Source organism: Rhea pennata, chromosome 4, assembly GCF_028389875.1.
Source record: "Rhea pennata isolate bPtePen1 chromosome 4, bPtePen1.pri, whole genome shotgun sequence".
NCBI lineage: Eukaryota > Metazoa > Chordata > Aves > Rheiformes > Rheidae > Rhea > Rhea pennata.
In genome coordinates this window covers 50605541-50632892 of record NC_084666.1, presented here as the reverse complement: position 1 = coordinate 50632892, position 27352 = coordinate 50605541, and the positions used below count along the sequence as shown (strand labels likewise).

Below are 27352 nucleotides of genomic sequence, written 5' to 3'. Positions count from 1 at the left end.
TCCATGGTGTGAACTTGGGTCAGTGCTCATGGCACAGTGAGTAGGGATGGTTGAATTTGCTTCAGAATGGGGCTCCTCATCCACAGCAACTGCGAGCACGGGGGTACGTGGGGAGCCGCGTTCTGAAGCAGGGTGCTCTAGCTTGTGGTGGCTTGAGGATGGGAGCAGACAGGCTGGCTTCTTCAGCTGGTCTAATAAAAGATGCTGCTACCTGCAAGCTTGGTCTGGCTCGTTGAACCAGACAAAGAGAGGGAATGTGACTTCAATGCAGTGGTGTTAGCTCTGGGATGCCTGACAGGGAATATTCATGTCTTTTTAGTTGAAATATAGTATCTCCAGCTGGGAGAGGGTCAGTGTGACTGACCTGAGAAGAGCACTATTTGATGCAAGACCTACTATTTCATAGCACTGGTGAGTCTTCCTGATATTTTCTTTTGGAGCATATCAGTGTGATACCAGTTGCACTTTAGTAATGAGCCTTCACAGCTTTATCTGGGTAGCAGCAGTGTGCTGGTTGACTTTGCAAGAAACCCATGTCTGTTGCTTGAATTCATGTGTGTCAAAGCTGTATTGAGAGGCACCTAGGCAGGCTGCAGTGTGAGCAATGTATCAGGAAGAAATATTATCTCTAATATAATTTCCAAAAACTTTGGAAGTAACGTTATTTTAGTACTAAAGTAAGTTGCGGCTTGAACCAGCCACCACAGGTAAAAGCAGTGTCTGGCCACAGTGGTCCTCAGCAAGCCAGGCCGCCCCGGGGCACAGATCTCTCCTCTTTCCCTGATCATCTCTGTTTCAGTCTGTGCTGTATGGTTTTGTCCCACCCGTGCCCCTCACTCCCGTGTGTCGCCGTGGCCGCGGTGGCCCAGGGTCCCTCCTCCTCTGTGGCAGGCGGTGAAGGGCCTTTACACGCTTCAGGTTTCGTTTCCTGGGCTAATCATCAACTTTAGACTCTCTTGTGCCTGGGGACGGGGCTTCACCGTGCCTTGGTGCTTCTCGCCCCCATTTCACCCTCTGGGACAAGCGCCACAAGTCGCTGCGGCAGCGCCTCCTCCCCGGAGTTACCAACCGTTACCGGTCCGTGACGTCACGCCGCGAGCCGGCTCGGCTTTCCCTCCCCTACTGCCCCTTTCGGCGGCGAACGAGGCGCCAGTGACGCCACAGAGCGCCCGCGGCCCCCCCCCCCCCCCCTTCCCCGCCATGAGGCCGCGGCGGCGCCTCCAATCAGGAGCGCGCGGGTGGGGGCTCGCGCGGCGGGCGCAGGCGCGCTCGCTCGCTCCGGGGCCGCCCCACGCTCGCGGCGGCGCTCTCGCGAGAGCGGGGAGCCGGCTCGGTTCCTGGTTGGTGGGCGCCCGCCGAGCGAGCCGGCGGCCGCGCACCGGGCCTCGCGCGCGCCCCCGCCGCCCCCCGCGCGCGCCGCCGCCCGCCTCCCTCGCGCGCCGCGGCCGCGCCGCGCCGGTCCCGGCGGAGCTTTGTCTGCGGGCGGGATCATGTCCGCCGGGCTGCAGCAGCAGCAGGGGCCGCCGCCGCCGCCGCCGGACGAGCCGCCCGCGCCGCCGCCGCCGGCGGGCGCCAACAGCAGCGAGGCCGCGGCGGCAGCGCCGGCCGCCGACATGGAGGTCAGGCGCGCTCCGCCGGCGGGGGGAGGGGGGCGGCCGCGTGCGGCGCGGACAATGGGGCCGGGGACGGCCGTTGGGGAGCGGGTCGCGGCGGCGGTTCCCCGGCCGGCCGGCCGGCGCTCGGGCCGCCTTTCCCGTGCCTCGCTCCGCGGCGTTGCGGCGGGAGCGCGGAGACCTCCCGCGGGCCCGGCGGGCGCCGCTCCCGGGCGGGCGCCGCTCCCGGGCGGCCTTTTCCTGCGCGGCTTCCCCCGCGGAGAGGCCGGAAGACGCGGGCAGCGCCGCGCCGCGCCGCGCCGCGCTGCGGGAGGCCGCTCCGGAGCGGTCCCGAGCTGGCGCAGGGGGCTGCTCGGCGTCGCGGGAAGAGCTCTGTTTTGTTTCACTTTGGCAACAGGTGCTCGTTCCAGAAAATTCAAGGGAATTTGAATAATTGCCCGGTGATGCTAATTTTATCGCAGTATTAGTTCTTTTAACGATATGAGGAAACTGGTTGGTCCTGCTTTTAGTGCTGGGTGTTTTGTACTCTGAGTCATGCCGTACAGTCCAACCTACTTCATTTAAATACATTTGCAAATGCCGTGTTTTCGAGATGAGCAAGTAACTGAAGCACCCTGGGTAGCAAGTCCTACTTGAACCTGCAAAAAGAAGTCAATTTTAGGCTATCTGTAGTGTGAGGAAGCTGCGCAATGCATGCTTTTGATGCTTTTGCGCTTCAGGGTCCTTTCAGTATTTGCAAAGTTAATCCCTTTTTTTCACCTGAGGAAGGAGTTACCTTGGGTAAACTGAAGTTTCAGTTTAAATGGCTTCTTAATAGCCCTAAACAGCTAAGAGATTGTCTTCCTCACTCTTCAGCTAAATTGGAAGTTTTTGTCTTCTTGATCGCGCATGAAGAGGTCAAATGGCTTGTTACTGCTTTTCACGTGTTTTCATTGTGCTTCCCGTGTTATGCATTTCGGGAGAAACGCGAGTTTTGTAGAGGAGTTCGAGCAAGCCTCACCTCCCGGTGTAAGATGGGCATTAAATAAATGAATCGGGAGATGAATAAGAAAATTTGTGAAAGAACGTGGAAGATCTTTAGCTGTGACTTTTTTTACGTTGAGTTCTTTACCTTTTGACTGGTAAATGAGGTGGGTCATGCTAAAGTTCTCGCAGTGTCACATGGGGACCTGCTGGAGTTTTGTGAGGTGACACCCCCCCCCCCCACACACACACACACGAGCAGCCCGTGTTTTGCTTCTCTTTGTTTCATACTGTTTCTTTGTTCTGAACTGAATTCTCAGTTGGCTCAACTGAACAGATGTTTAGTAATGGTCTTGTAGGCATCTCATTCATTTCTTTCTTTCAGCCTTTCAAGAAGTATTTTTTTTTAAGTTCTGTCTTGTCCTGGTTGAGTATCCTGTTGTTTTTGGTACTAAGAACAGGAGCAGGTGAAATTAAATGTGGGAGATGATGGGGAAAGATGGCTCTTTTTGGGGCGGGGGGAGCAAAGGAGAGAAGGACAAAAAATTTCTGGCCCTAAAGGGTAGTTGAAGACAGTGTGCCAAGGAGTGGGCAGGAAGGACGATGAGCAAGGACTGTCAAAAAAACAAACCCTGAGAGTTGTTTCTCTGTTATCAGTTGTACTGTTAGTAGCAACAACAGTTACTTGATTTAGTAAACAAAAGAGTCAGAAAAATACATTCTCTAACACGCTGCCCTGATTCCAGAACAAAACTGTAATTCAAGTTCTTTATATAGAGTTGTTCACTTGGTGCAGAGTGATGAGGGTCACCTGGAAAAGGAAAAACCTTGAAACTGCTGTTGCTTCAGGACCAGAGCTAGTTCTTTCACAGTATTTTCCAGAAGCAGCTTTAGGAGGGCTTTGGCTCAGCACCCCTGAAGTGGCATGCTGAGCTCCTGGACCGCAGCTGGCTCTCTTGTTTACGTTCATATGATGCTACAATGATGGAGCTAAATTGGATTATGGAGAGCTGGCTCTGTCCCTCCTTTTGTGGAAGGGATCACTGATCCATGACCCAGTAAATTTTACAGTAATTAACAGAAATGTGGCTACGCCAAAGAAACGGAAGATGGATGCGCTATCCAATGGGGGTAGATAGTAATTTGTAGCCAGCTTATTTGCTTTTACATGGGTATCCTCTGTTGTTCAGAAAATAAGTTATTTCTAATTCTTTTTCCCCTCAGGAATCATTTGATGATGCATCACCAGGAAAACAAAAAGAAATCCAGGAAGCAGATCCTACATATGAAGAGAAAATGGTATGTTGGGGAATGCAAACAGTTGTCCAGTACTTACACAATTGGTTAAAATTTAATTTTCTACTCTTTTGAAATCTATTAACTGGATTTATAGGCCTTTGTCCAGTCCTTCAAAATCATTCAAGTAGTTTGAAACCAAAAAAGTCAAAGAAAAAGAAATCTCTTTTGCTTTTTAGTGTTTTGCTCTCTGTTTCTCTGTTGCTTCTCTATTTCCACTGCAGTGATAGTTGTTATAACTGTGAATGTGTTTTTCTGGTTCTAGCAAGTATAGTCTTGGCAGTTTTGCAGCAGTCTAGACTTGGGAAGAATGGGCTAATGGGAAATTTTCGGATGCCTTCAGGGGGAGAAAACATAATAAGAATTGTGCTGTTGTTTTTGGAGTTGTCTGTAGAGTAGTCCTTTCTGGAGATAAGGAGGATCATGAAGAGTTTAATATTCACTTTCTAGGTCAGAAATTGAAAGATCATCTAGGAGAGGGCCTATCCTGACTGGTTACTACCTTACTTTCTTAACATATGGAATCTCGAGCCTTTTTATATTGCTGTTAAATATGGGAAAATAACGCAAAACTTATCTTTGAAGTGCAGGAATAGCAGTCCTTTACAGGAAAATATGTATACTTTTTTATTGGGAGAGAGAGGGGAGAAAAACAAATAGTATAAGGCTTTAAGTAGATAGTGCTAATTCTTACATTAATTCTCAAGTGAAATATACTTTAATAGGAAGACTTCAAAACAGGCAGGTTCTTTAAACAGTATGGTTTACAAGTCTAAGAAAATAAAAGAGGAAGTTCTTAAACTTAGTACTTTCAAAATTCACAGGAAGCTGAGAAGGGTTTGCTGTTCGGGACAAGTGCTGATTGTAAGCCTTGTTCACCTTTTCTACACTTTTATCTAGACTGAAAGGGGTTTGTTAGCTTTTTTGAAATTTAGTTCATTTATGAAGCTCTGCTTAGATTACTCCAGTTTGAAGATGGGTAATTTTATGCTTCACTAGTTGGACAAGAGAAAACTTGCTGTTTTTCCTTATTTGTAGTTGTTAGGATATTCTGAATTTAGGGGATGGAGCCATCCACTTCTCACCATCTTGTCACATTTTCTTTTCTATTCCTTCCTGTTCTCTTTCCTTCCAGTTTGCAATTCCAGTGTCTGTGACTGTATGCAGAATTTCTTCAGAGTAAAGTGAAACTGATTCTTGTCAGTTTGTTACTTACATTTCTTATTACCACAAAAAACTATTTAGTCTTCTCTTTCTAATTTCTTTACTGGTAAATCATGAAGAAAGCAAAGTTGTAGTTGTCTCCTCTAGTCTCTAGACACGCACAGCTATGAGAGAGATTGTATTTTGTTACCTAAAGGTTGTAGCTAGTGTTTGTTAATCTCCTAAAGGAATATTCTTAAGCACAATGCAAATGGACTGTGTTGTGTATGTGAGCAGTACCAACACTTACAGAAGGTTTGTAACTAAAATTTTAGAACCAGAAAGCATTTGTAAAGCCGTTTATACCTCTTAGGCTTCTATTTTGCACAGCCAGTGAAACAAGTACTTAAAAATAAGGATCAGCAATTTGAATAATAAAATAAGACCTCACCTAGTTTCTTCTTCATATGGGAATATATGGAATAGATAGGAAGACTGTAGATGTGGATTTTGTAGTTGTGACAACCAAGCTTAAACCATAATTGGAGTTTGGCTTATCTCTGGCGTGTACAGGATTTACTTGTGTATATAAAGCACCTGACTTTCTTGCTCTCCTTCTCCTGACTCCACTATATTTCTAAGCCTTATACATAGAGCAGGATCTGCTTACTTGAAAGAGGAGAATATTCACTGAGTTGCTGTTGGTCTTGCAGCAGTCTAGAATATATGTTCCTTTTTACTGAGAAAGCTGACTGTCAACTGTACAGGTTGCTAAATACCAGGTTGTGTTGTGGTGACTGGCAGAATGTCAGAGTGGTTGCTATTAAATGTGGAGTTGTTTCTTTTTCTCGATTGTCTATTCTAAAGTCTCCATAAATTCAGGATAGCTGAAATGGCCATGGGAAGATCTATTGATTTTAGGTGGAACTTGTCTTAAAGGAACTGAACCTTTTAGATAATAACATTGTCTCCTGTAATCTTTTCTTACATAGCAGAAGTAGCATCTCATATCAAAGGGTGCAGTCTGACAAGTCAGGCTGGGCCTATCTAATAGCTCTGCTGCTGAAATAGGTGCTCTGACTTCTAACTATGGGCTCTTCTGCTCTCTCTCTTCTCTGCCTCCCCTTCATGCTAGCTCTTTTGCTTATCTAACACCTCGGTGAGGCGGTTTATCTCACTAAGCAAGCAGGAACTAATGTAGTAGAAGAGAAAATAGTTGTTGCTAGGTTGGTGAGGTGGACAAGTTTATTGAAGAATTACATGGATGGGGAGTAAATTTCTGGGAGGGAGACCATCCTTTTTGGTGGAAGAAGCTGTTAAATGAACCCAGCTGCGTTGTCCAGAGACACCCATGTAATCTTTGTACTAAAGCCACATATCAGTCTTAGGCAGGTCTGGCTTACAATTTGGATTTTATTGTGTGGTAGAGGTTAGCCTTCAGCTAACAGAAGAATGCTGAACGTGTCAGCAGCGATTGCATTGTTGATGCAGTTTTTTTTGCTCTTCTGTTATTGTAGGTATGCATTTGAAAAAATATGAATCTAAATTGTTCGAAAGCATTGCTAGTTTTTTAAAAACTGAATGCATACTGCAGTGTTTCACACTTATTCCACTTCATTTTCTTTGTCAACAGCAAACAGACAGAGCAAACAGATTTGAGTATCTGTTGAAGCAGACTGAGTTGTTTGCTCATTTCATTCAGCCTGCTGCTCAGAAAACTCCAACTTCACCTTTGAAAATGAAACCAGGACGTCCACGAATAAAGAAGGATGAGAAACAGAATTTACTGTCAGTTGGCGAGTAAGTGATCATATGTAGACCATTTTGTACTGTAATTATGGATTTTATTGTACTTTAGGAATGTTAAGTTAAACTTGCTAGCCTTTTGTTAGTTGTGCTGTGTTTATTACACTGTATTTTTTTAATTTTTTGATTATAAGTTGAAGATTGTTTAAGAATTCTAAGAATTTGGTGTTGGTGGCAAAGTACTGTCATAGTTGGAAGTATTCCAGCATGAAGAAAAGTGGGGGCAGAAAAGTAGAGCCTTCATGGCTATAAGTTGCAAGACTTTGTGGATAGCATTGGAGTAGTACAGGCAGCTTGAAAATCAGAAATGAAGAAATGTGGATTGCCTTCATTGCAGCTTTTATGACTGCAGTATCTCTCTGGCTTTTGTCAGATGTTCTATAGCTCTTGATGTACACTGTCTTAATCTGTCTAGCACCTAAACACGCTAATATTTGAGGCTGCTAATAATATCAGCTGGAATCTAATAGTTTATTAAGCTATTACTATGTAATAGTATCTTAAAAATTAAAAAGTGCATTTTAGTGGATGAGCTCATTTGAAAAAACTCACAGGAAGCTCCTTCAGGTGTTTGTGGTCTGTACCATGTACCACAATGCTTGCTATTAGATTTGATTTTGGAACAGTTTAGTGTCTTTTCAGATTAGCCAGAAACTTAACTTTTTTTTTTTTCCCTTAAAAAAAAGCTACCGGCATCGTAGAACAGAACAGGAAGAAGATGAGGAGCTGTTAACAGAAAGCTCCAAGGCAACTAATGTATGCACTCGATTTGAAGAGTCTCCATCCTGTATGTTTCCTCTTTTCTTTTTTTCCCCCCTGAAAGTTTCTTTCCTTTAAACCTGTGTAGTTTAAAATGGAGTTTATTCTCATCCTATGATGGGAGATGAGTTGATTTAGTTGGAGGGGGAAAGGAAAGGAAAATAACCAGTAGCCACCTAATTGGATAAAATACATTAGGAAGGGGCTTTGTCTTTTCAGGATGGAAAGATGGAGTTGTGAGTCTTGTCCTTTAGAAATCTGGTTGACGTACCTTAGTTGCTAGGAAAAAGCTAGCTGCAGCTCTTTCCTCGTCCAGCTATATCTGGACTCAAAACTCTGTTCTTAAGTTGACTGTCTCGCAGTTTTTTCATCTGTAACCTACCTTCTGGTACAATTAAAAGTATACAACAGCTTTTAGTCAATTTAATAGGGAATTTAATATCCTATTATTTTAATGCTGTAGTATGTTCTGATTTGGGGGAGGGGATTTATAAAATAATTCCCACATATCCTGGGGTCTTGCACAAACCTGTGCTGCTGAAGCAGTGTTAGCTCTGGCTTCTTGTGCTTATAGAAACAAAATGTACATGTCTTTGATCTCTTATTTGTCCTTTGGAATTTACTACCTGAAATTTATTGCTTGATACTGTTCTGTAGCTTAAATAATCGGTTTCAATTAGCAGTCAAGGGATGGTGAAATTCCTTGGTGAGTTTTTGCAGATCTTTTAATCTATTCTTCCATGTCTTTTAGATGTTAAATGGGGAAAGCTGCGTGATTATCAGGTCCGAGGATTGAACTGGCTCATCTCTTTGTATGAAAATGGCATCAATGGAATCCTAGCAGATGAAATGGTATGCCTGTAGCCTGTGCTTCTGTTACAGGAATGTGAACACAAGTGATGCAGTACAATTTTAGTTCAGCTAGCTATTCTTTTAAATAGTACAAAATGCAGTGTATGATTTGCCATATTTTATTTTTCTAGTGTTTTAAGTCAGTAACGTTAAAACAGCGTACATCGCATTTTTCTGTTAATTTGAATAAGCTGTGTAGGCAACTTAAGAAATGGACATGAAAACGAATTCGCTCAATCATTAGGAAAATACAATTCTAGGGTAAAAATGTTGTTCTGCAGAATGACACATCCTTTCCCCCCCCCCCCCTTTTTTCCTTTAAGTTGCAGTTATTTTGTTATGATATTCTGAAGCTCCCTTTGGTGAAGAGGACATCATGTACGAAAAGAGCAACAGATGTGGGAACACTTCCTATTGTGGTTAGGGTGAAATGCAGGATGGCAGAGATAGAAATGTCCTGTATGGAGTGATGTTCTCAGCAGCAAGAAGTGCAACTGTGTGAAACTTTCTGGGAAAAATGATGTTAAAGTAGATGTAGCTAGAGAGATATGTTAAAAAGTCTTTATTACCATGGCCGTGGCCATTTCAGTCAGTACTGACCATAGCCTCTTTTGCTTCTGTTTTTACTCTTTTCCTGAAAGATATAAGGTGAAGAAAAGTTGTAATAGTTTGTGAGGCAGATATATATTTTTCCTCTGTGGAGTGATCTTAGCTGTATCTGATTTTTGTAAGGAGCTGATATGGAAAAAAACAAAGACCTGATAATATTTCAGTATAACTGGCAGTTGCTTTTCTGCACAGTAAAATGTTTTCAAGCTAAATTACGAACAGTTAATTTTAAGTTGTTGTTTAATAATATATTTAATTTAGTTTGAATTTAATTCAGTTTAGTATAATTCGAAGATTTTCTTCAGCATACGTACTTACGAGTACAGGATTTTCTTTGTTGTATACAGCTGTAAATGGAGCAGGCTTATTTTAGCAGAGTAGTTTGGGAAATTTTATAAATAATTGAATTTGTTGCATTCCAAAATCCCTCTTGTTTTGGGAATTTAAATATTTACTATTAAATCTTGGTGGATTTATTTTTAGGTGTTCATTGTCTTGTTTAAAGCTTTTTACATAGCCTGTGAACATGTTTTCTACATCTTATACCAGGTGAAATGTGCTTATTTTGAAAACAGAATTGAATTCTGGGAGCAAAAATAACTTGCATTTGAGATTTTTTTTTGAATCCTGTGTATTTGAGTCATAGTCTTTCTGAATTTCTGAAATGATATGAACAAGCCATATGCGTATCTTCCTCAGTTGGTTGTAATAAAATTATATGCTGAAGATACGAAATCTTTAGTATTTCTGCTGGATAATGAATAGGACACTTTTAAAAAAGAGTTTTTAAAGAAGCTCAATGATTGTTTTCTTATTTCATATATGCAGCTCTTTACATTAGCTCATGTTTGCCTTCTCACAAGAAGTGAAATCATGTGGTGCCTTATAAAAGTCATCTTACAGAATTCTTAAATTGCTTACTTTACTTTAAGTGAATGCATACTTACTGTTTTTAATGTCTTATTGGTCTCTACATAAACAATCTGAGTATACCCTATTTGACAACAATTTTACAAAGTATTCTTGCCCTTCTGAAAACATGTCTTATTTGGGAGGTAAGGCAAAGTTCTAACTTTATGATCACAGATTTGAAAATGTTAGCCTCTCTTATTAACATGAGAGGCAGTATGAGTTTCTTCTAGTTAAGATTTTGATGCCTTCTGTGAGTAACACTGTCTTTAGTATATCTTAGTGATTTGTTCAGGCCGCTGAATCTTCTGTCAAATTCTCGGAGATCATATTTGAGTTTTTTTGAAGGTGTTTCCGCAGAAATTTCTTCTGACTTACTAATTTCTCTCACAGGGTCTTGGGAAGACACTGCAAACAATTTCACTTCTTGGGTATATGAAACACTACAGAAATATTCCTGGTCCTCACATGGTGTTAGTTCCTAAGTCCACTCTACATAACTGGATGAATGAATTCAAGAGATGGGTACCTACACTTCGAGCAGTTTGTTTGATTGGTGACAAAGACCAGCGAGTAAGTTTTGACGTGGTTATTTTTCTTGTGTTTTCTTGTGTTCAAGTCCAGCATGTGATCTTGCTGTCCTTATCTTCCTTTCACAGTGAGGCAGGGAGGGACATTACTTGGATTTGTAGTGACTAAACATTTAAGACCAACAAGTGCTACCTACTTTAAATGTAACCAGCTCAGAATTCATACGTATCTTGTCCAGTTGTTGCCTTATCACTTTACGGTTGTAATTTCTTGTCCTCAGTTTTCCTTCTTTTGTGAAGGAGAAAGATACTAAATAGGTTTACTAAATACGTAAACAGAAACTGATAAATTATAAAATAGAAAAGTGAAGCGGTTTATATAAAGTGCTATCAATTGTATGAAGTATATGAATCTAAACAGTAATTTGTTTTCTAACTGCTTTATTACAATACATTTTATTGACTGTAATAGCAGCTCTTAAGAGGATTGTGGGATACCAAGTAACTGTTTCCTGAAAACAGTCTGTGACCTTAATGTCTAGGGGGTTGGAAATGTCTAGGAACTTGACTGGAAAAAGTGATGCTCAGATGAACCTTATTCTGGTTGAAGTCTGTCAATTATAAGAGAAAATATTTTTCAACTACATACAGACTTTTATTTGAATCATTCTCTCTTTTTTAGCACATCAAAGAAAACTTCTGTTTTAAAAAATACTGAGGATATGTTGGTACATCTATGGAATTGTCAGCTGGAGTTAATTCATTTATTTATGGAAGGAGTCCATATTACTGATGTCATTAATCTTCTGCTCTTGTGAGCAGGACTTTTTTTTCCCCTATTCTAAGGACACCTAGCTTTATTTACAGAGTTTCTTGGGTTGGAGATTATGTAACAAAAACATTTATGAAGATTTTAAATAATTCCGGAAATCATCGATCCATATCTGATACCCTGCAATATTCTTAGTGCATATTTTCAGAATTCAAAATTTATTTTTCTTTCTTCAGTATATTTCTTGCTTATATGAGTTAAACTCTTCACATAAATTCTTCTCTGTAATTTGGATTCTTACCAGTTGCTGGGTTATCTGTTAATGCTTGGCTGTCAGCATTCTAGAAAATGTTTAGTTTTGGCTAAGTGAAGCTGTGCTTGGGGTTATTTTTCATATTCAAAAACTAGAAGGATTCTTTCTGAACCTCTTAATCTTACAGTTCAACTATTCAAAAATTCCTGTGTGTATTCATTTGCAGTTTCCAAATTCAGATTTTAGAGCTGAAATCTTTCTCTGCTCTGCTGCAAAGGTTTTAGCAGCTTCAGCACTGATAAAATTCTGAAGTTTTAAAATAGTCATTTGTTATATCAAGTCTATAATTAATCTTAGCTTTATTTTCAAAATTAACAGCAAAGTTGTTTTAAAATTTTGACATCACTAAAGTGTTCTTCTTGTCTTAGTTTAGACAAACCTCAATAACCAGCAACTGTTGCTTTGCTGTCTAGGCTGCCTTTGTCCGAGATGTGTTGCTGCCAGGAGAATGGGATGTCTGCGTAACATCATATGAAATGCTTATCAAAGAGAAATCAGTATTCAAAAAGTTTAACTGGAGATATTTAGTAATAGATGAAGCCCACAGGATTAAAAATGAAAAATCAAAGGTAATTTATGCTTTCACTGACATACATATATGTGTGGGTTGTTAGGCAGGTGTTGGGGGAAATCTGGTAACATGGTTGTATCTGCTTATGTCTTATTCTTCAGTTATCAGAAATTGTGAGGGAATTCAAGACTACAAATCGGTTGCTGTTGACTGGAACTCCACTTCAGAACAACTTACATGAACTCTGGGCACTTCTTAACTTTCTTTTGCCAGATGTATTTAACTCATCTGAAGTAAGTCGTGATTTCTGCTAATCAAACTAAGTGAACTTTGGTCCTTTTCCAGATCTTGAAAATAAGCCTGAATACATATAGTTCTGAGAATTATGCCTTGTGTATCAGGTTGCTCTCTATAATCAGATCTCTTCTTGATGTCTTGGAAGGTAAGATAAAGGATTTCAGAGAAATGCGAACGTATCAGTTTCTGATAATGTCAGATTGACAGTCAGTAAATGTTTGTGATGTAAGTGTAGTAGGTAAGCTAATTTTCTCGGCATAGTCATTTTTGAATTGTAAGCTTAGCAGATGTGAGAGGTATTACCAATCACAATGTGAAGGTGATTTCTGCTGCGTTTCAAAATAGTTGTCTTAGCAATCACAACGTTTAATCCTAACTTGTTTTTTTGTATGTGTTATTTTATTCTTTATTCAAGTCTGCTTTCCTGTGAGTTGGCGATATTATTTAATCAGCAATAGACTTCATTAAGCCATAGAACCTGAGTGTCTGCTGATCTGATCAAGTAATGATTCAGGAAGATAATTACTTCTGTGCCCATTTTCAAGCATATGCTTAACTGTTTTGATGAATTGAGAAATGAGTGTGTAAAATCTGTGGGAAGGGAGCTCTTGTGATACATTCAGGCAAAATTTTACCCTTTCCATTTTATTTTTCATGAAATGCTGTACTGGTATGCAGCTTCCAACAGGAGTTTGTCTAGCGGGCTGATAGTCGGTGAATCCTATCCTTTTTCAACAGGAAAGGATAGGCCTGTTTTTGTTTTGTTTTGTTTGTTTTGTTTTGTTAAGGTATAGAGTAATCTTTTAAAGGTATCATCATAGATTTTTCCATAAGGATGACTGCTTAAAAGAAAAACCAAACAAACCTCAAACCAGAAAAACTTAAAAGATATGAAACCAAGTTTATTCTGACGATAATTTGTCTGTTTTTTGTTTTGTTTTTCCATCATAACTGACTTGACTGTGGTGTTCCAGAACTTACGCTCTGAAGCCATAGTCCTGCTTCACAGAACTAAGCATGACAATGAATGTAACAGAGCCAATTTAAGCTCCTAATCTGGGGTCCGGCTGTGGACGTTCTTCTGCACCATTTGTAATTCTCTTTGCTCAGGTGCTGATGTGTTCGAAGTGTTAAAATTTCTGATGTGAAAAATATGGTACTGCAAGCTAATCTAACTCTGGGTACAACTGAATTTCTACTGGATTTTGTGCATCTTTGCATGTAAACCAACACTTCTTTATAGTATACCGAATGTGTAAACCTGTGCTGGATAGGAACAAAACAGGAATAAGTAAATAAAACTGAGGATAACATGAAGGAGAGCAAACAGATGATCTCTTTGAAAGGCTTTGAAAACTTCATCTAAAGAAGTATGATTATCAATACTATATTAGTGCAGGTAATTTTAAGAATTCAGGAAACTAGGTTACGATTTTGGTAACAGTTCTGATAGGTGACAAGCATATATTGTTTGAATTTTCACTAATAGTGGCCACAGACTCTTACTTCATTTTTTTCTGAGGAGCAGCTAGCACTTCTTTTTCATATTAATATTTCTTGAAGAAGGAGGATAGGTGGATTAATGTCTGTGAGCCCTAAGCAGTTGGTTTTACTCTAGAAAGAAAATTGAGGCATGCTGTTCTATCGCAAAAGCGGCTTAAATCTTAAAAAACATGATTGTAAATTGGGCTTTTTTTGGAAGGTTCAGAGTAAGCTGAAGTAGATAGAGATACGGCTAAACAGCATGTTGAAATCAAAGTGAGGTAGACCAGAAGGACTTACTAAGTGTGTAACAGAATCACTGAGGTATTTTTACTCATCGTTGCAGTGATATACATCGTTGCAATGTACCTTGAAAGGGAACTACATACATATGAATTATTTTTTTGATACAGGACTTTGATTCGTGGTTTGATACAAACAACTGTTTAGGGGATCAAAAGTTGGTGGAACGTCTCCATATGGTAAGTGTCTCTGCTTTGAGCGTAAATGTTATGTTTATCTAAGTTAGATTTGATTTGTCTGACATTATTTCAAAAACTGTGGTAGGTTTTCAGAATAGGTTGGAGAGGCTCATAAGAAGATTAATTTCTTGAAAAGGAAATGCTTTGGGGGGAGGGGGCAGGTCAATAGTTTGGGTTTTTAAGACTCTTAAATGCTTACATTAAAAATAATGCTGTGAGGAAACCTTGGAAATTTCAGTCAAGCAGGGGGAAAAAAAAGACCTAATCTAATCTTTGAGTCTTCCAAAAACGCCTTCTGTTTATTCCCTTGTGTAACAATCTGTGTATGTGGATTGTTTTTCTTTACAATGATCTAGATCAGGTAATAGCTTTGGAGTTTGAACATCTAGAAGAGAAATTATCTGCGCTGCTTCTGTCTATTGACGTATTCAATATTTCAGTTTCCAAAATACATTTAACAGTGCAATTTCTTTCAGGTGCTACGACCATTCCTTTTACGTCGCATTAAAGCTGATGTAGAGAAAAGCTTGCCTCCAAAGAAGGAAGTTAAAATTTACGTGGGTCTCAGCAAAATGCAACGAGAATGGTAATTTATGTATTTGACTGTGCTGTGGTTAAAGCTCAGAAGGAATGTGCTGCTTGAGACTCAGTTATTGTGTAGAACTTAAATTAATTCCTTCTGATACACTAAATTCTTCCCAACTCATTAAGTATATCCTTGTGACGCTTTTATCATGACAATGCTATACATCAGTGAGAATTATCTTATGAAATGAGGGAGGATTCACTTTTGACTATACCTTATTAGTTAAGGGAAGGACAACTTTGTTACATACTTACAGAGGGTTTTTTTTCTTTGATATAGGTATACACGAATCTTAATGAAGGATATAGACATACTGAATTCTGCTGGGAAGCTGGACAAAATGAGACTGCTGAATATCCTTATGCAACTGCGAAAATGTTGCAATCATCCGTATCTGTTTGATGGAGCAGAACCTGGTCCACCTTACACAACAGATATGCATTTGGTCACCAACAGTGGCAAAATGGTGGTATTGGACAAATTACTACCAAAATTGAAAGAACAAGGTATACTTCACTTTTTCTTTGAGACTTGTTTAGTTTAATGATTAAACATCAAAACTAGGAGGATGTAAAGGGAAGCAGAAGCTTCGTGATATTCTGTCCTGTAGTTAAAACCCTCATGTAGGTTGGAAGTAGTTGTGTCTATTTGCATAAGTTACTTTATATTTACATTTTTGAATTTTCTGACAAATAAGTAAATTGACTTTAAGAACAACTTTATTTCTAGATATGCTAATTCCAGCACAAATGCTTTAAAATTTTGTTCTTTATGCTCTGTTGTTTTTATATTTAGAAGAGAAATTTATTGTCCTATGCCACTTTTTTTCCCCAAGGAATTTTCCCGGTTTTCCCAAGAAAATTTCCCTTGCACAATAAGTATAAATTATATTTAAAGAATATGGAAATGCCCATATATGAAATATTGGGTATTCATTGCAGTGCTCTACAGTACATTGGTAGCAACATCTGCAGCTCTGCGTTAGAATTCTGTTATTCATAGAAACATTTGAAGTTCTTTCACATTCTAATGCTTGGTCAATAAAAATACCACTGTTTTTCTACATTTGTTATTCCATGTATACATTCCTGAAAAGTTGTCAACATTATGTTATTTATGTGAATCCTTTTATTTATAGCTGTTTTTGTTGATAGTAACATGCAACTGCTCTCCTTCCCTTTTTGATTAGGCAAATTCATAAAGTTCAGTAACTCTTTAAGTTTTGGTGAAAACATAAAAGCTTTTTACCCCCTAAAGGTTCAAGAGTCTTAATCTTCAGTCAGATGACAAGAGTCTTAGACATCTTGGAAGACTACTGTATGTGGCGAAATTATGAGTATTGTAGGCTGGATGGACAAACACCTCATGATGAGAGACAGGTATTTAAAATTTTAAGCATTTTATTTAAATAAAAATAGTAAGTATTCATAAAATATTTGGTTCAACTGACCTTTCTTTTTATTTATACAGGCTTCTATTAATGCATATAATGAACCTGGTAGCTCGAAGTTTGTGTTCATGTTGAGTACACGGGCTGGAGGTCTTGGAATCAATTTAGCTACTGCTGATGTTGTAATTCTGTATGATTCAGACTGGAATCCACAAGTAGATCTTCAGGCTATGGTAAGAATTCAGATGAAAATGTCTTTTGCCTTTGTTTTCTCATATAGCTTTCCTGTAAATGTTTGTGTGACATAATGTAGTATTTCCACACCGAGTTGATATTTTTCCTGTTTTAGTACAGGAGTAGTATTTTTAAGATTGATTTTCAGGTCCAGTGCAGCTTTCACTTTGAGGAACACACCTAGTCACGTTTGGCCTATAAAATGATTTCAGCGGAGGGAAATGCTGCGCTACAGTTAGCAACGTTTAATTAAAGTAACCTTTTTTAAAAACAAATTCTAGCACAATGTGTATTTATCCCAAAAGTACAAAGCTTTACTACTTTGTGGAGGTGAGTGTGTGTACACTATCTTCACTGACACTTGAAAGGGAGTCAAAAGCTTGACTAAAATTTCAAAAACTGCTTGTAAGGCGGTGATAAGTGAATGAGCTCATTTTAGCAATCATCTTCTCTTTTTTTCTTTGTTTTTTTGGAGGGGGAGAATAGATTTACGTGCCTCTCTGAGCTTGGGACATGTCAAGAACACTCCTGACCATATAAGAAAGTGTCACTTAAAAACTTCCAGTATTTAGTGGCTTCTGAGGCCTTTCAGTGGCAAATCTTGGAAATTTCTTTAATCATTTCAGCTGCAGGTTCTTAAGTATTCTAGCTAAAATTAATTCAGAGGAATGATGGAACCAGGGACTGGAAGCTAAAGCCAGATACCAGTTACCACTACAGGTGTGGTCAGTTACCGCTAAAGGTGCATGTTCAGAATACTCATTCTCACAGCGGTTGATCATGTTCCACTCAGATGAGGTTGTGCATCCGATGTTTCTGGCAATATCTGTAGCAAGACTGAAGGATTTTGAGGATAACTTTTGGTCAGGAGAGAGAGAGAATTAGTTAAATGCTTTGATTTTATGGGTGGTCAGAGAAGGGCTGAAGCACTCAAGTCTTTTCCCCTGTGTGATTCTGAGCTAAGAGAAAGAATCGCCGACACCCACTATTTTTAGGTTTAACATCTAGAGTGATACTTATTGTTGATGTCATGGAGTGGGGAGGGGGGGAACTTGAAAAGCAAATAAGAACAGGCTGTCTTGGGTAGTCATGTTAACTGGATTTCTGTAAAGATGTAGCTAACCTAGGCTATTCTGTTTTATAAATCGGTACATTAAAACTGACAAAAATTGGAGGCTAATTATTTATATGTGCTGGAAAGCAAGCATTAATTTTTGTGTTACGTGTTTTTTGCCTAGGATCGAGCACACAGAATTGGCCAAACCAAAACTGTTAGAGTGTTCAGATTCATCACGGACAATACGGTGGAAGAAAGAATAGTGGAACGTGCAGAAATGAAACTCCGGCTAGATTCCATAGTCATTCAGCAAGGCAAGTATATGAAGGCAGTTTTTCTCTTTGTACATGTAACGTTTTCTTTTTTCACAACTTTTATAAACTATGGAGAAATCAATCATCTAGTTCAGAGTTTCTGGGAATGTTGCTTTTGCCCCAGTGGTGTTTTGTAGATAGAGTGCAAAAAAGTCCTGATCTACTTGGAAATTCCTTTTCCAGAAAGGATAGGTTTCTGACATTAACTTTTTGATCACGTCTCTAGTGATGCATATGTATAAGGGGGTCTAGTCAGATTTTTTTTTTTTTTAAGTGTTCAACTTTGAAATGAAGAAATAAATGCTTTTTTTACTAATAGGTGGGGAGAAGTGATGACAATGTAACCCTCCCGGTTCATTTAGATGGGATCAGTTACTTTATTTCTGGAAAAGTATTACATTTTAGTGTCATGTTAACGAGGGTGTTTGATCCTGAAGCTGTTGAAACATAACCTGTAACATGAAGCTCATCTAGAAAGCTTTACATTCTAAACACTGCTGTTCAGATGCAATTACTGTATAATTAAAAGCAAGTGTATGCAATCCCTGGCTAGATTTTGCTGGCATTTTTTTTTTCTTTTGGTGGAAATGGTTCCTGTGCCTTCTGAGTAGGGTGAATTTCTTTAACTTGGAAATGTCAGGGGAAGAGAAAAACGTACTCTGTTCCTTCAGTAACGTAAATTCTTTAGTAAGTTGTTACCTTCCAATGCTTTTATCTTCAGGAAGACTGGTGGATCAAAACCTGAATAAACTTGGGAAGGATGAAATGCTGCAAATGATCAGACATGGAGCAACACATGTGTTTGCATCAAAGGAGAGTGAGATTACAGATGAAGATATTGATCACATTTTGGAAAGAGGTGCAAAGAAGGTGAGAGAGTTTAAAAAATAAAAACCAAAAAATAATACGGTGTCTGCCTAGCCCATAACTTCAATGTAAGGTGGAGGACTATAGGTTTTGCTATTAAGGAATTCCATACTGCTCATACACTTTCAAGGTTTTTTTTTTATTGTTTTAACAGAGATTTTATAATGCAGTACCTTTCAAAATTGTTATTGTTCTTCCCTCTCCCTCCTAGACCGCAGAAATGAATGAAAAACTCTCAAAGATGGGTGAAAGCTCACTCAGAAATTTCACAATGGATACAGAGTCCAGTGTGTATAATTTTGAAGGGGAGGACTACAGAGAAAAACAGAAGGTAACATTTAACTTTATTTTAGAGGAAAGCACTGATTTGTAAGAATGATCTATATTTTATTTAAAACTTTATTTGTAAAGTACAGTGTAACATACAAAAATAGTTTATAAGTTTAATTACAGCTTTTAAATATAAAGCAGCTGTAGGCCTAGTTTTTTATAAAACTCTCAGCAGGTATGAATATTTTGTAAGACTTAGTCTTAATATTTCTTGGGGGATGGTGGGGGGGCTTGATTTTGTAGATGGCATTTACAGAGTGGATTGAACCACCTAAACGAGAAAGAAAAGCCAATTATGCTGTGGATGCATACTTCCGAGAGGCTCTTCGAGTCAGTGAGCCAAAGGCACCCAAGGTGAGTTGACTAATTAAAGTAAATCTTTCAAATATATGTGAGAAATGGTTACAGCTGAAAGGAAGAAATTGCTGTTAATTCATAAAAAAAAATATTCTAAATATTCTATTCACTTTTATAAATTGGGGGGGGGGGCCACTTGAAGACTTAAATTCAGAAAGATCCAAAGGGCTAAAGATGAACTTCTGTGAGGAAAAATTAGGAGCAAAATGAAACTTTAATCAAATAATGTAAGAACATAGGAGGGTAAGACCAGGGTGTTTCTTATTTTGTTTTTGCATTTTATTTTTGCCTAAGCAGCAGCGGTGGTGGATTTTCATTGCCTGTGGATTTTCCTTATTGTTACTCTGACACCTGAACTTTGCTCAGGGGGAGGCATGTTGACTTTCTCCTTACAACCTCTCCCTGAACGGTCCTCTGTCCTTTACTTCTAAAGTAGGTCGTGATGCTTGTAGTTCGGTCACTTGCCTGGTGTTTTAGTATTGACTGTTTTAGTAAGGACACCGCATTTTTTGCAAAATTAAAGCTTTCGCCTCTCACAAACTGAACTCATTCATTTTTTACAAGCAAGCAAATTCTGTATGTAAAAGGGAGTCAACTGCAAACTTTCTGCATTTCAGGCACCACGGCCTCCAAAACAGCCAAATGTACAGGACTTTCAATTCTTTCCTCCTCGCCTGTTTGAACTATTGGAAAAAGAGATTCTCTACTACAGAAAAACAATCGGTTACAAGGTAACAGAAAAATTCAGTCATTGTGTCATTGCAACATTTAATGGTAAGGGAGTCTGTACTTGCCCTGTCTTTCACACTGATATGAATGGAAAAAAATACACTTCTCTGAACAAATGATTAGGTTGTTATAATATGTTCTATTATGTTACATTACATATGTTTTATATATATATATATATATATATACACACACACACACATATATATATAAAAAAATATGTTATAATAGAGAGGCTACAACTAGTGTTTATTTGTCAAATTTTACATATCTGAAACCTTTCAGGTACCTCGTAATCCTGATCTACCAAATGCAGCCCAAGCACAAAAGGAAGAGCAGCTCAAGATTGACGAGGCTGAACCTCTTAATGATGAAGAATTAGAGGAAAAAGAGAAGCTTCTAACGCAGGTATGGTCAGTCCTTCAGTGGAATTGAAATCATCTTCAGCTTGCGTTGTCCTCTACAATGTTATGAGAATATTCTTTAGTCATTGATTCACAAATGCCATGTTCAATGTGGTTGCAAATTTTGGTTCATACTGAAAAGAGATTGAGCGAAATCTAGCATTAGGTTTGTCATGGGCCTAGATGCCTTTGCAGAATGCCCACCAGACTCATGCATGTAGATGCTACTAAATCTGATCTACATCCTACGTATTTTTAAATGTAGTGAACAAGAACTGTCCCAGCTTCCAGAGTCTGGATTCCCAAGTTTGCACTGACTGTAGACACTGACACCTCTTCTCAGTTGCGGGACTTTGCAGACTGGCCGCAGAGCTGATGTGCTGCTTTCCACATGATAGAAAAGTGCAGCCTCTGCCAACTGATCACACTCTATAAAACTGAATATGGCAGGGTGAGCGGTCAGTTTTCGCAAAACGTGACTGTAAATGACTAATGTCCATCTCTTGAAGAGGATATAAACTGTATAAGTACATATTTAGAGTCTACCTAACTTACCTAAACTTAGTTGATTTCTGTAACTCCTTGCCCTAGCGTATTCTGTTTTCAAGTTTGTCTTTTTCTGTGGAGGATTATAGGATGAGATCTCTTGTTTGAGTAGTAATGCACAGGAACTGTTCCCTGTTAAGAACAGTACAGTCAAATAAATTGTTGCCAATATGAAATTAGCCTATTTTGGCAGCTGGTAACTTCATGCTGCTATTCCATTTCCTGGTGACTAGCATCACAAGATACCTTTAGATTTTCTGAGGGAGACTGACCAGGAAAAACGCGGACGATAGTGTCTGCTAGGCACTTGGTACTCTCTGACTGGGAAAAGGGAAAAAAAAAGAGAGAGAGAGAGAGAGAGAGAGAGAAGCAATTAAATGCTCTCAATTCTGTCCCCGCCTCCCCCAAAATAAACAAAAGAGAGCCTATGTTCTGGTGTGAGGGGCTGATATGTGAAATACAGACTATTAACTGAAAGCACTAGGTAGCTAACTAGTGGAGTGGAGTAGGAACCCAGTGCTAATCATTATGCAATATTTAGAGGGAGAGACTCCAGTGACACTAGTATAAAGGCGAGTTTTTTCCTAACATTAAAAACTGCAGAAAAAAAAAGAGGTTTAATGTTGTTAAAATGATGGAAATGTTAAACATAGGCACTTTAAAGAAAGAAATCTATTGAAACAAACTTCAAGGAAGACAAATAGTGAACTTACTTACTTCTGTGCAATGTTTGTTTTTGATTGCTATAAAGGGATTCACTAACTGGAATAAGAGAGATTTTAACCAGTTCATCAAAGCTAATGAGAAGTGGGGCCGTGATGATATTGAAAATATAGCACGAGAAGTAGAAGGGAAAACCCCCGAGGAAGTCATTGAATACTCAGGTAACTTACTTAAGTAGTCAACTGTGCAAATTTGTATTTAACGGCATCTTTCCTAGCTTGAAATGCCTATACTAAACATGTTATTTTTGCGCATGCAAAAATGTTACTTTTGAGACTTTCTTATATGGCTCTGTAAAACTTTCATGGTGGAGTTGTACAGATGGATTTATGAGATACCCATCTTTTAGCATGTTTGGCTCCTGCATAGTTACAGCTGTACTGAAATGTGCATGTAAGCTAGTATTGGTCCACCTTTAAATATTCTAAATCCATTCTAGTTGGAGACACGGGTCTTCAAATATTTGTTGGTAGTTTTTGCAAAAGAAGATGCTGAGAAAACATGCTTATTAGGTAGGGAGATTTATTTTCCCATTAGCCAAACACTTTCCTTAAATCTTTACACCTTTACTATCCCTTTGTTAAATGGGATACTGTAAGTGAATATAGTCAAAAGATATTTTGCAAGTGAATATAGTCACTCTCATTTTTTCTTGCAGCTTAAGATCTACTTGGCTACTTGCCTATGATGTCTTTGAGAGGCATCTCCCACTGCTGAGTCCAGCAGCTGCAAGGACCTGGTGCCAAAATTTTAAGGGTATACAGCTGCTTACAGATGTGACCAACCCTTGAAAAACCTTGTATACACACCTAATAGTCTTTTAGACATTTGCTGTGGTCTTTGGCCACCTGTAGGTACCCTCCCTCTTTCTCTTGTAATAAAGTATTACTGTTACAGCAGTTTCAACTTTAAAAAGCTTTTTCTTTGAGAAGGAGATAAACTAACAAAAACTTTTCTGGCCTGTATCACACCTGATCTAAAATTAGGATTTCTATATCTTAACCTCTTCAAAATAGTTTTGATAATACTGCAACACATGATTTCAGCAAGCGAAGATTCCTTAGTAGACAAATACATGCCTATTTTTGTTTAGCAGTAAGTTTTGATAAAAAGGAAGTAACATCTAACATTTTTAAGGTAAAACCTTTTGAGCTGTGCAATAAGAAACTAACCACCACCTCTTTTTTTTTAAGCTGTGTTCTGGGAAAGATGCAATGAACTCCAAGATATAGAAAAGATCATGGCTCAGATAGAAAGAGGAGAAGCCAGAATTCAGAGGCGGATCAGCATAAAAAAAGCACTTGACACAAAGGTATTTACTCTGTGTGTGTGTGTGTGTGTGTGTGTCTGTCTGTCTGTCTTTCCCTGTGCCAGTGAAGGGAGATGCAGTGCTGGTAGCACATAATCTTCATTAGGAAGGCAAGGTGGGTATGGTATTTGCCTCTCTTACATATTCTTCCTCAGCGCTTTCCATTCTAATCAATGGAAACTTTGCAGTTTCTACCCTTGAATTCAACTGTAAACATCCAAGTTAAAAATTCCTATTTTGGCTGATAGATTAGGCCATACATAAAGATCAGCTGTTGTTTTTAAGTTGTCTTTACCAGAGGTTGAACAGTTTATAGGGCATGTAACAAATTCCCAATAACCACATAGTTTTCAGAGAAGTAGAATTTCTTGTTTTTTGAACCCCTGGAACTGAAAATGATATACACACTTATCTACTTACCCAGCAAAGGAGGCTTTCTTTTTGATCTGTATGCTTAACAAGGTGTAGGGTTTGATAATGTGCAGATCTGCAATTAATTAAGGCAAAAAAACTAGATTTTTTTTCCCCACTTCAGGTTTGACTAGTTTTCTTCCTAAGGAGGTCAGAGGAAGAACAGTGTCTGACTATTACCAAAATGCAGCTGAGCCATAAGCTACACAGTCTCATGTACCCTGTTAATCCAGCTCTGATTTTGACCATTCCTGAGCTTTCGGTATGTTAAAGAGAATCATTATTACTGTTTGAAGGCCAGCAGATCTCAACTATTTTCAAATGTTTCAAGTGTCAGGATTGAGGTCTACAGTTAACCAAAAGATCACAGGCAAAGCTATCAAACTCAGCAGTTTAGATAATACTGATAAATTCAAATCTTGAACCTACTGTTCCTTAAATGTGGTGACCTAGCACCAAAGGTCTAATAAAGGTCTAATTATCTAACTTGATGTTTTTCACCCTTCTACAGTCATGTGATGTATTGCTTTAACCTAAAATGATTCAAGGCTAATTCTAAATTATGTCTTAGTTTTGTATGATCTTTTTTGTTTAGATTGGCAGATACAAAGCCCCTTTCCACCAGTTAAGAATATCATACGGTACTAATAAAGGGAAGAATTACACTGAAGAGGAAGATCGCTTTCTAATCTGTATGCTTCACAAGCTAGGATTTGATAAAGAAAATGTGTATGATGAATTAAGACAGTGTATCCGAAACTCCCCACAGTTCAGATTTGACTGGTTTCTCAAGTCTAGAACTGCAATGGTATGTATTAATCCGTTTTGCTCTTTGTTCCTGAATGCCTGTGAATTCTCCCTCAGGACAACGTGATTATGTAGCAGGTTTAAGTAGCTTTTGCCTATGTACACATGTGCATGTGTACAATACATTAAATTGATAGAGACTTCACCACAAATGTAACAAATGACAAATACAGCAAATGAGGAAGTCTTACAGGAGAAGAAATTTAAATTCCAAAGCAAACATTTGTAATCAAATCCATTCCTGTTAAGCCAGTCAGTAACTACCATGAAACGTTTGTGGATTTCTGTGGTATTTTACTGTGTCAAGTTTTTGCATGATGATATATATAAAAAAAAAACCTACATTTTTAATGTTCTAATGTGATGATTTTTACATTAAGCAGCTGTCTAATCTATTGAATGTGTTATCCAATTTAGGAGCTGCAGAGAAGATGCAATACTTTAATTACCCTGATTGAAAGAGAAAACATGGAATTGGAAGAAAAGGAAAAGGCAGAAAAGAAGAAACGTGGACCAAAACCCTCATCGGTAATATTTACAAAGGCATTTCTCTGTTAAAGCTCATTTAAGATAAGCTGCTTTCCTAGTAATTGTCTAGGAAAAGCAATGCATGAAGTTATTTGGAAAAAAAAATTTACAGGGCAGAGTTAAGAGCGACTTGAAGTCGGCATTTTGACTCAGACAGTGCAGGTAGAGATGGAAAATGAGTTCAGGTTCTAAATTGTAGCTTATATACTTTGTGTGTCTTAAAAAAAAAAAGATAAAACACACCTGAGATTTACTTGACATTTTGATTAATTTTATCCCTACAGAAATTATTTCTACCTGAAGTATTCTATGTGCAGGCTCTGTGGACTGTGCATTCCACTTTAAGACCCCTACTGTAGGTCTCCTGTTACAAGCGTTCCCACACAGACACTGCTGTCTGCCATCACTTTCATTGTATGGAGGAAACGGTCATGAAATGAGCTGAGTCTGTCACTATGAGAACAAGCACATATGCTTCAGACTACTCTTTTTTCCTGAATACATGTAATGTTTTCCTAAATATGTGGGCCTGCTTTGTAAATGAAATAGCATGTTCTGCTCAGTTTCTTGCCTAGAATACTGGTTCTACCAAAAAACAAATGGCAGCTTACTCTGCAGATGTGCATAAATCAGGACAGTTACAGTAGTGGATTAATGTTTCTTACAACTGCTCACACAGTACTTTAACAGGTATTTAGAAATACCATGCCATAAGTAGGAAGCATTATTATGTGCTGACTTGCTTCTATACATTTTTTCCTCTATGAAATCATACTCTTCCAGAATTGGATGAATACTGTAGAACTGTTATACTGAGTGGGATGTGCATATTTCCAATTTATCACATTTTAAACTGCTAGGGTACACCATCACCATCTGTTTTTATTTGAAACACATTGCTTACCTTTTTTCTACCACAGTAACTTACTTAAAATCTTACCTTACAGGCACAGAAGCGTAAAATGGATGGTACTCCTGATGGTCGTGGAAGAAAAAAGAAGCTAAAGCTGTGAATGCGGACTTTTTGTAATCACTAAATTTAAAAAGTAGTTCTTTAATTTACGGGTCTTCATAAGATGTACTGTATAATGCTCAACTATTATGTCATTAAAGGACATCGGGTTCATCTGTTTACTGAACTAGAAACATAGTACTTAATGTAGTTTCACTTTTTTAAATGCAACAGCTGTGCTGAATTTTTTTTACCATTAACACTTGAAGTAATAAATAGGCTTCATTTATTAATAAGGCTTCACTGGACTTTTTTTCCATAAATGTTTCCACTTGAATACCATTTAGTCACTCTAAGCCATTTTTACGTAAGCAAATACTGTTTTTCCATTATGATCAATAGAATAAGTGTTTTTCTTGATATAAGTAAGTCACCCCCTCCCACTTCCTACCCCAAGTTAAACCCAGTTTTTGGAAATTCTTCTGTGGCTTTGACTTGACTTTATTGAACTTCATTTTACTGTGTGAACATGCTGTGTCCTGAGACATTAGGGAGAAAGACAGACAGGTATTTACTGCTTCAAGAATGTCTGAACAACATGTTATTTGGAACAAAATGAAAACATTTTTTCTGCTTACTGTATGTGCTAGCAGAAAGGCAAGAAACACTAAGTTTGTACCTAATTAGACTGGCCTAAGGATAGCAGCACTGTTTTTACTGGCAAAAAAAGAAGTACACAAAACTGTTTTGTACACAAAACAGTACATATAACAACTCCTTATTACAAACAACTGTGCTAAATACCGAGAGGATCTTGATTTCTGTGAAAAAAAAGGAGATGCTGTGCTAGATTCTGTATTGTAATCTTACAGCTGGGCCACACTGTTCAGCTGAGCTAGTCGACCGGTACCACTCAGGATTGTTTCCTGTGCTTCCTGTTCAGGTCTTTGGCACGTTATCACTACAACTAAATTCTATGCACGCTCCCCAGTGCCATCAACTAATTTAGGATAATTTTGGAATTCCTGGAGGGAGAACAAAGTCTTGAGTGAGTTGGGGATTCAGTTTTGGCTCTTTCAAGAACACTAATCAAAAGGCATCAGTGCCATGTAAACCTGGAGGCCTGAATCCCTAGCAAATCACCTCCTTCAAACTTTGGCAACTCTAGACTTAAGAAAAAGCTGTGAATTTACACATGTAAACTTAATATACAGTAGTACTATTTTTACTGGTACATTAAGTGAGTTTCTGTTTGCAGGTAGCTAATTTGCAGACACCAGCCAAGAACATATTGTGCTCTTAAAGCAAAAAAAAAAAAGTCTCCAGACAAAACAAAAAAACAAGCTATGATAGTTGACAACTAGCTTACACAGAAAAAGTCTTCCTTAGAGGAAGTGGAGAGGAAGGATGTATTAAACAAGTAGCTGAGCAGTAGTTCATTTGTGTATCCAGTTTTCAAGTGCCACTATGC

The 27352-nt window shown here is 38.6% G+C and overlaps 1 protein-coding gene and 1 long non-coding RNA gene across 3 annotated transcripts; one reads left to right on the top strand and one right to left on the bottom strand.

Moving 5' to 3' along the window:
• Positions 1–1475: 1475 nt before the first annotated feature.
• On the top strand, positions 1476–26177 carry SMARCA5 (SWI/SNF related, matrix associated, actin dependent regulator of chromatin, subfamily a, member 5). 2 transcript variants are annotated; one of them, XM_062573918.1, is made up of 24 exons: positions 1476–1619; positions 3801–3875; positions 6649–6815; positions 7508–7608; positions 8332–8432; positions 10344–10523; positions 11979–12134; positions 12238–12369; positions 14269–14337; positions 14814–14923; positions 15203–15429; positions 16181–16302; positions 16394–16546; positions 17786–17918; positions 18640–18788; positions 18997–19116; positions 19359–19469; positions 20090–20203; positions 20487–20609; positions 21903–22035; positions 23068–23186; positions 24190–24402; positions 24819–24929; positions 25877–26177. In XM_062573918.1, the coding sequence occupies exons 1-24, from the start codon at positions 1491–1493 to the stop codon at positions 25940–25942; spliced, it is 3114 nt and encodes a 1037-aa protein (XP_062429902.1). In that variant the 5' UTR covers positions 1476–1490; the 3' UTR covers positions 25943–26177. The 2 variants fall into 2 exon arrangements, with proteins under 2 accessions (XP_062429902.1, XP_062429901.1); XM_062573917.1 differs by lacking the exons at positions 24819–24929; positions 25877–26177 and having other exon boundaries at positions 1491–1619; positions 24166–24253.
• LOC134139479 (uncharacterized) lies at positions 20460–21533 on the bottom strand. Its single transcript, XR_009958171.1, has 3 exons — positions 21398–21533; positions 21161–21283; positions 20460–20739 (listed from the first exon to the last, which is right to left on the bottom strand). It is a non-coding gene; the product is annotated as an uncharacterized LOC134139479 (long non-coding RNA).
• Positions 26178–27352: the final 1175 nt, after the last annotated feature.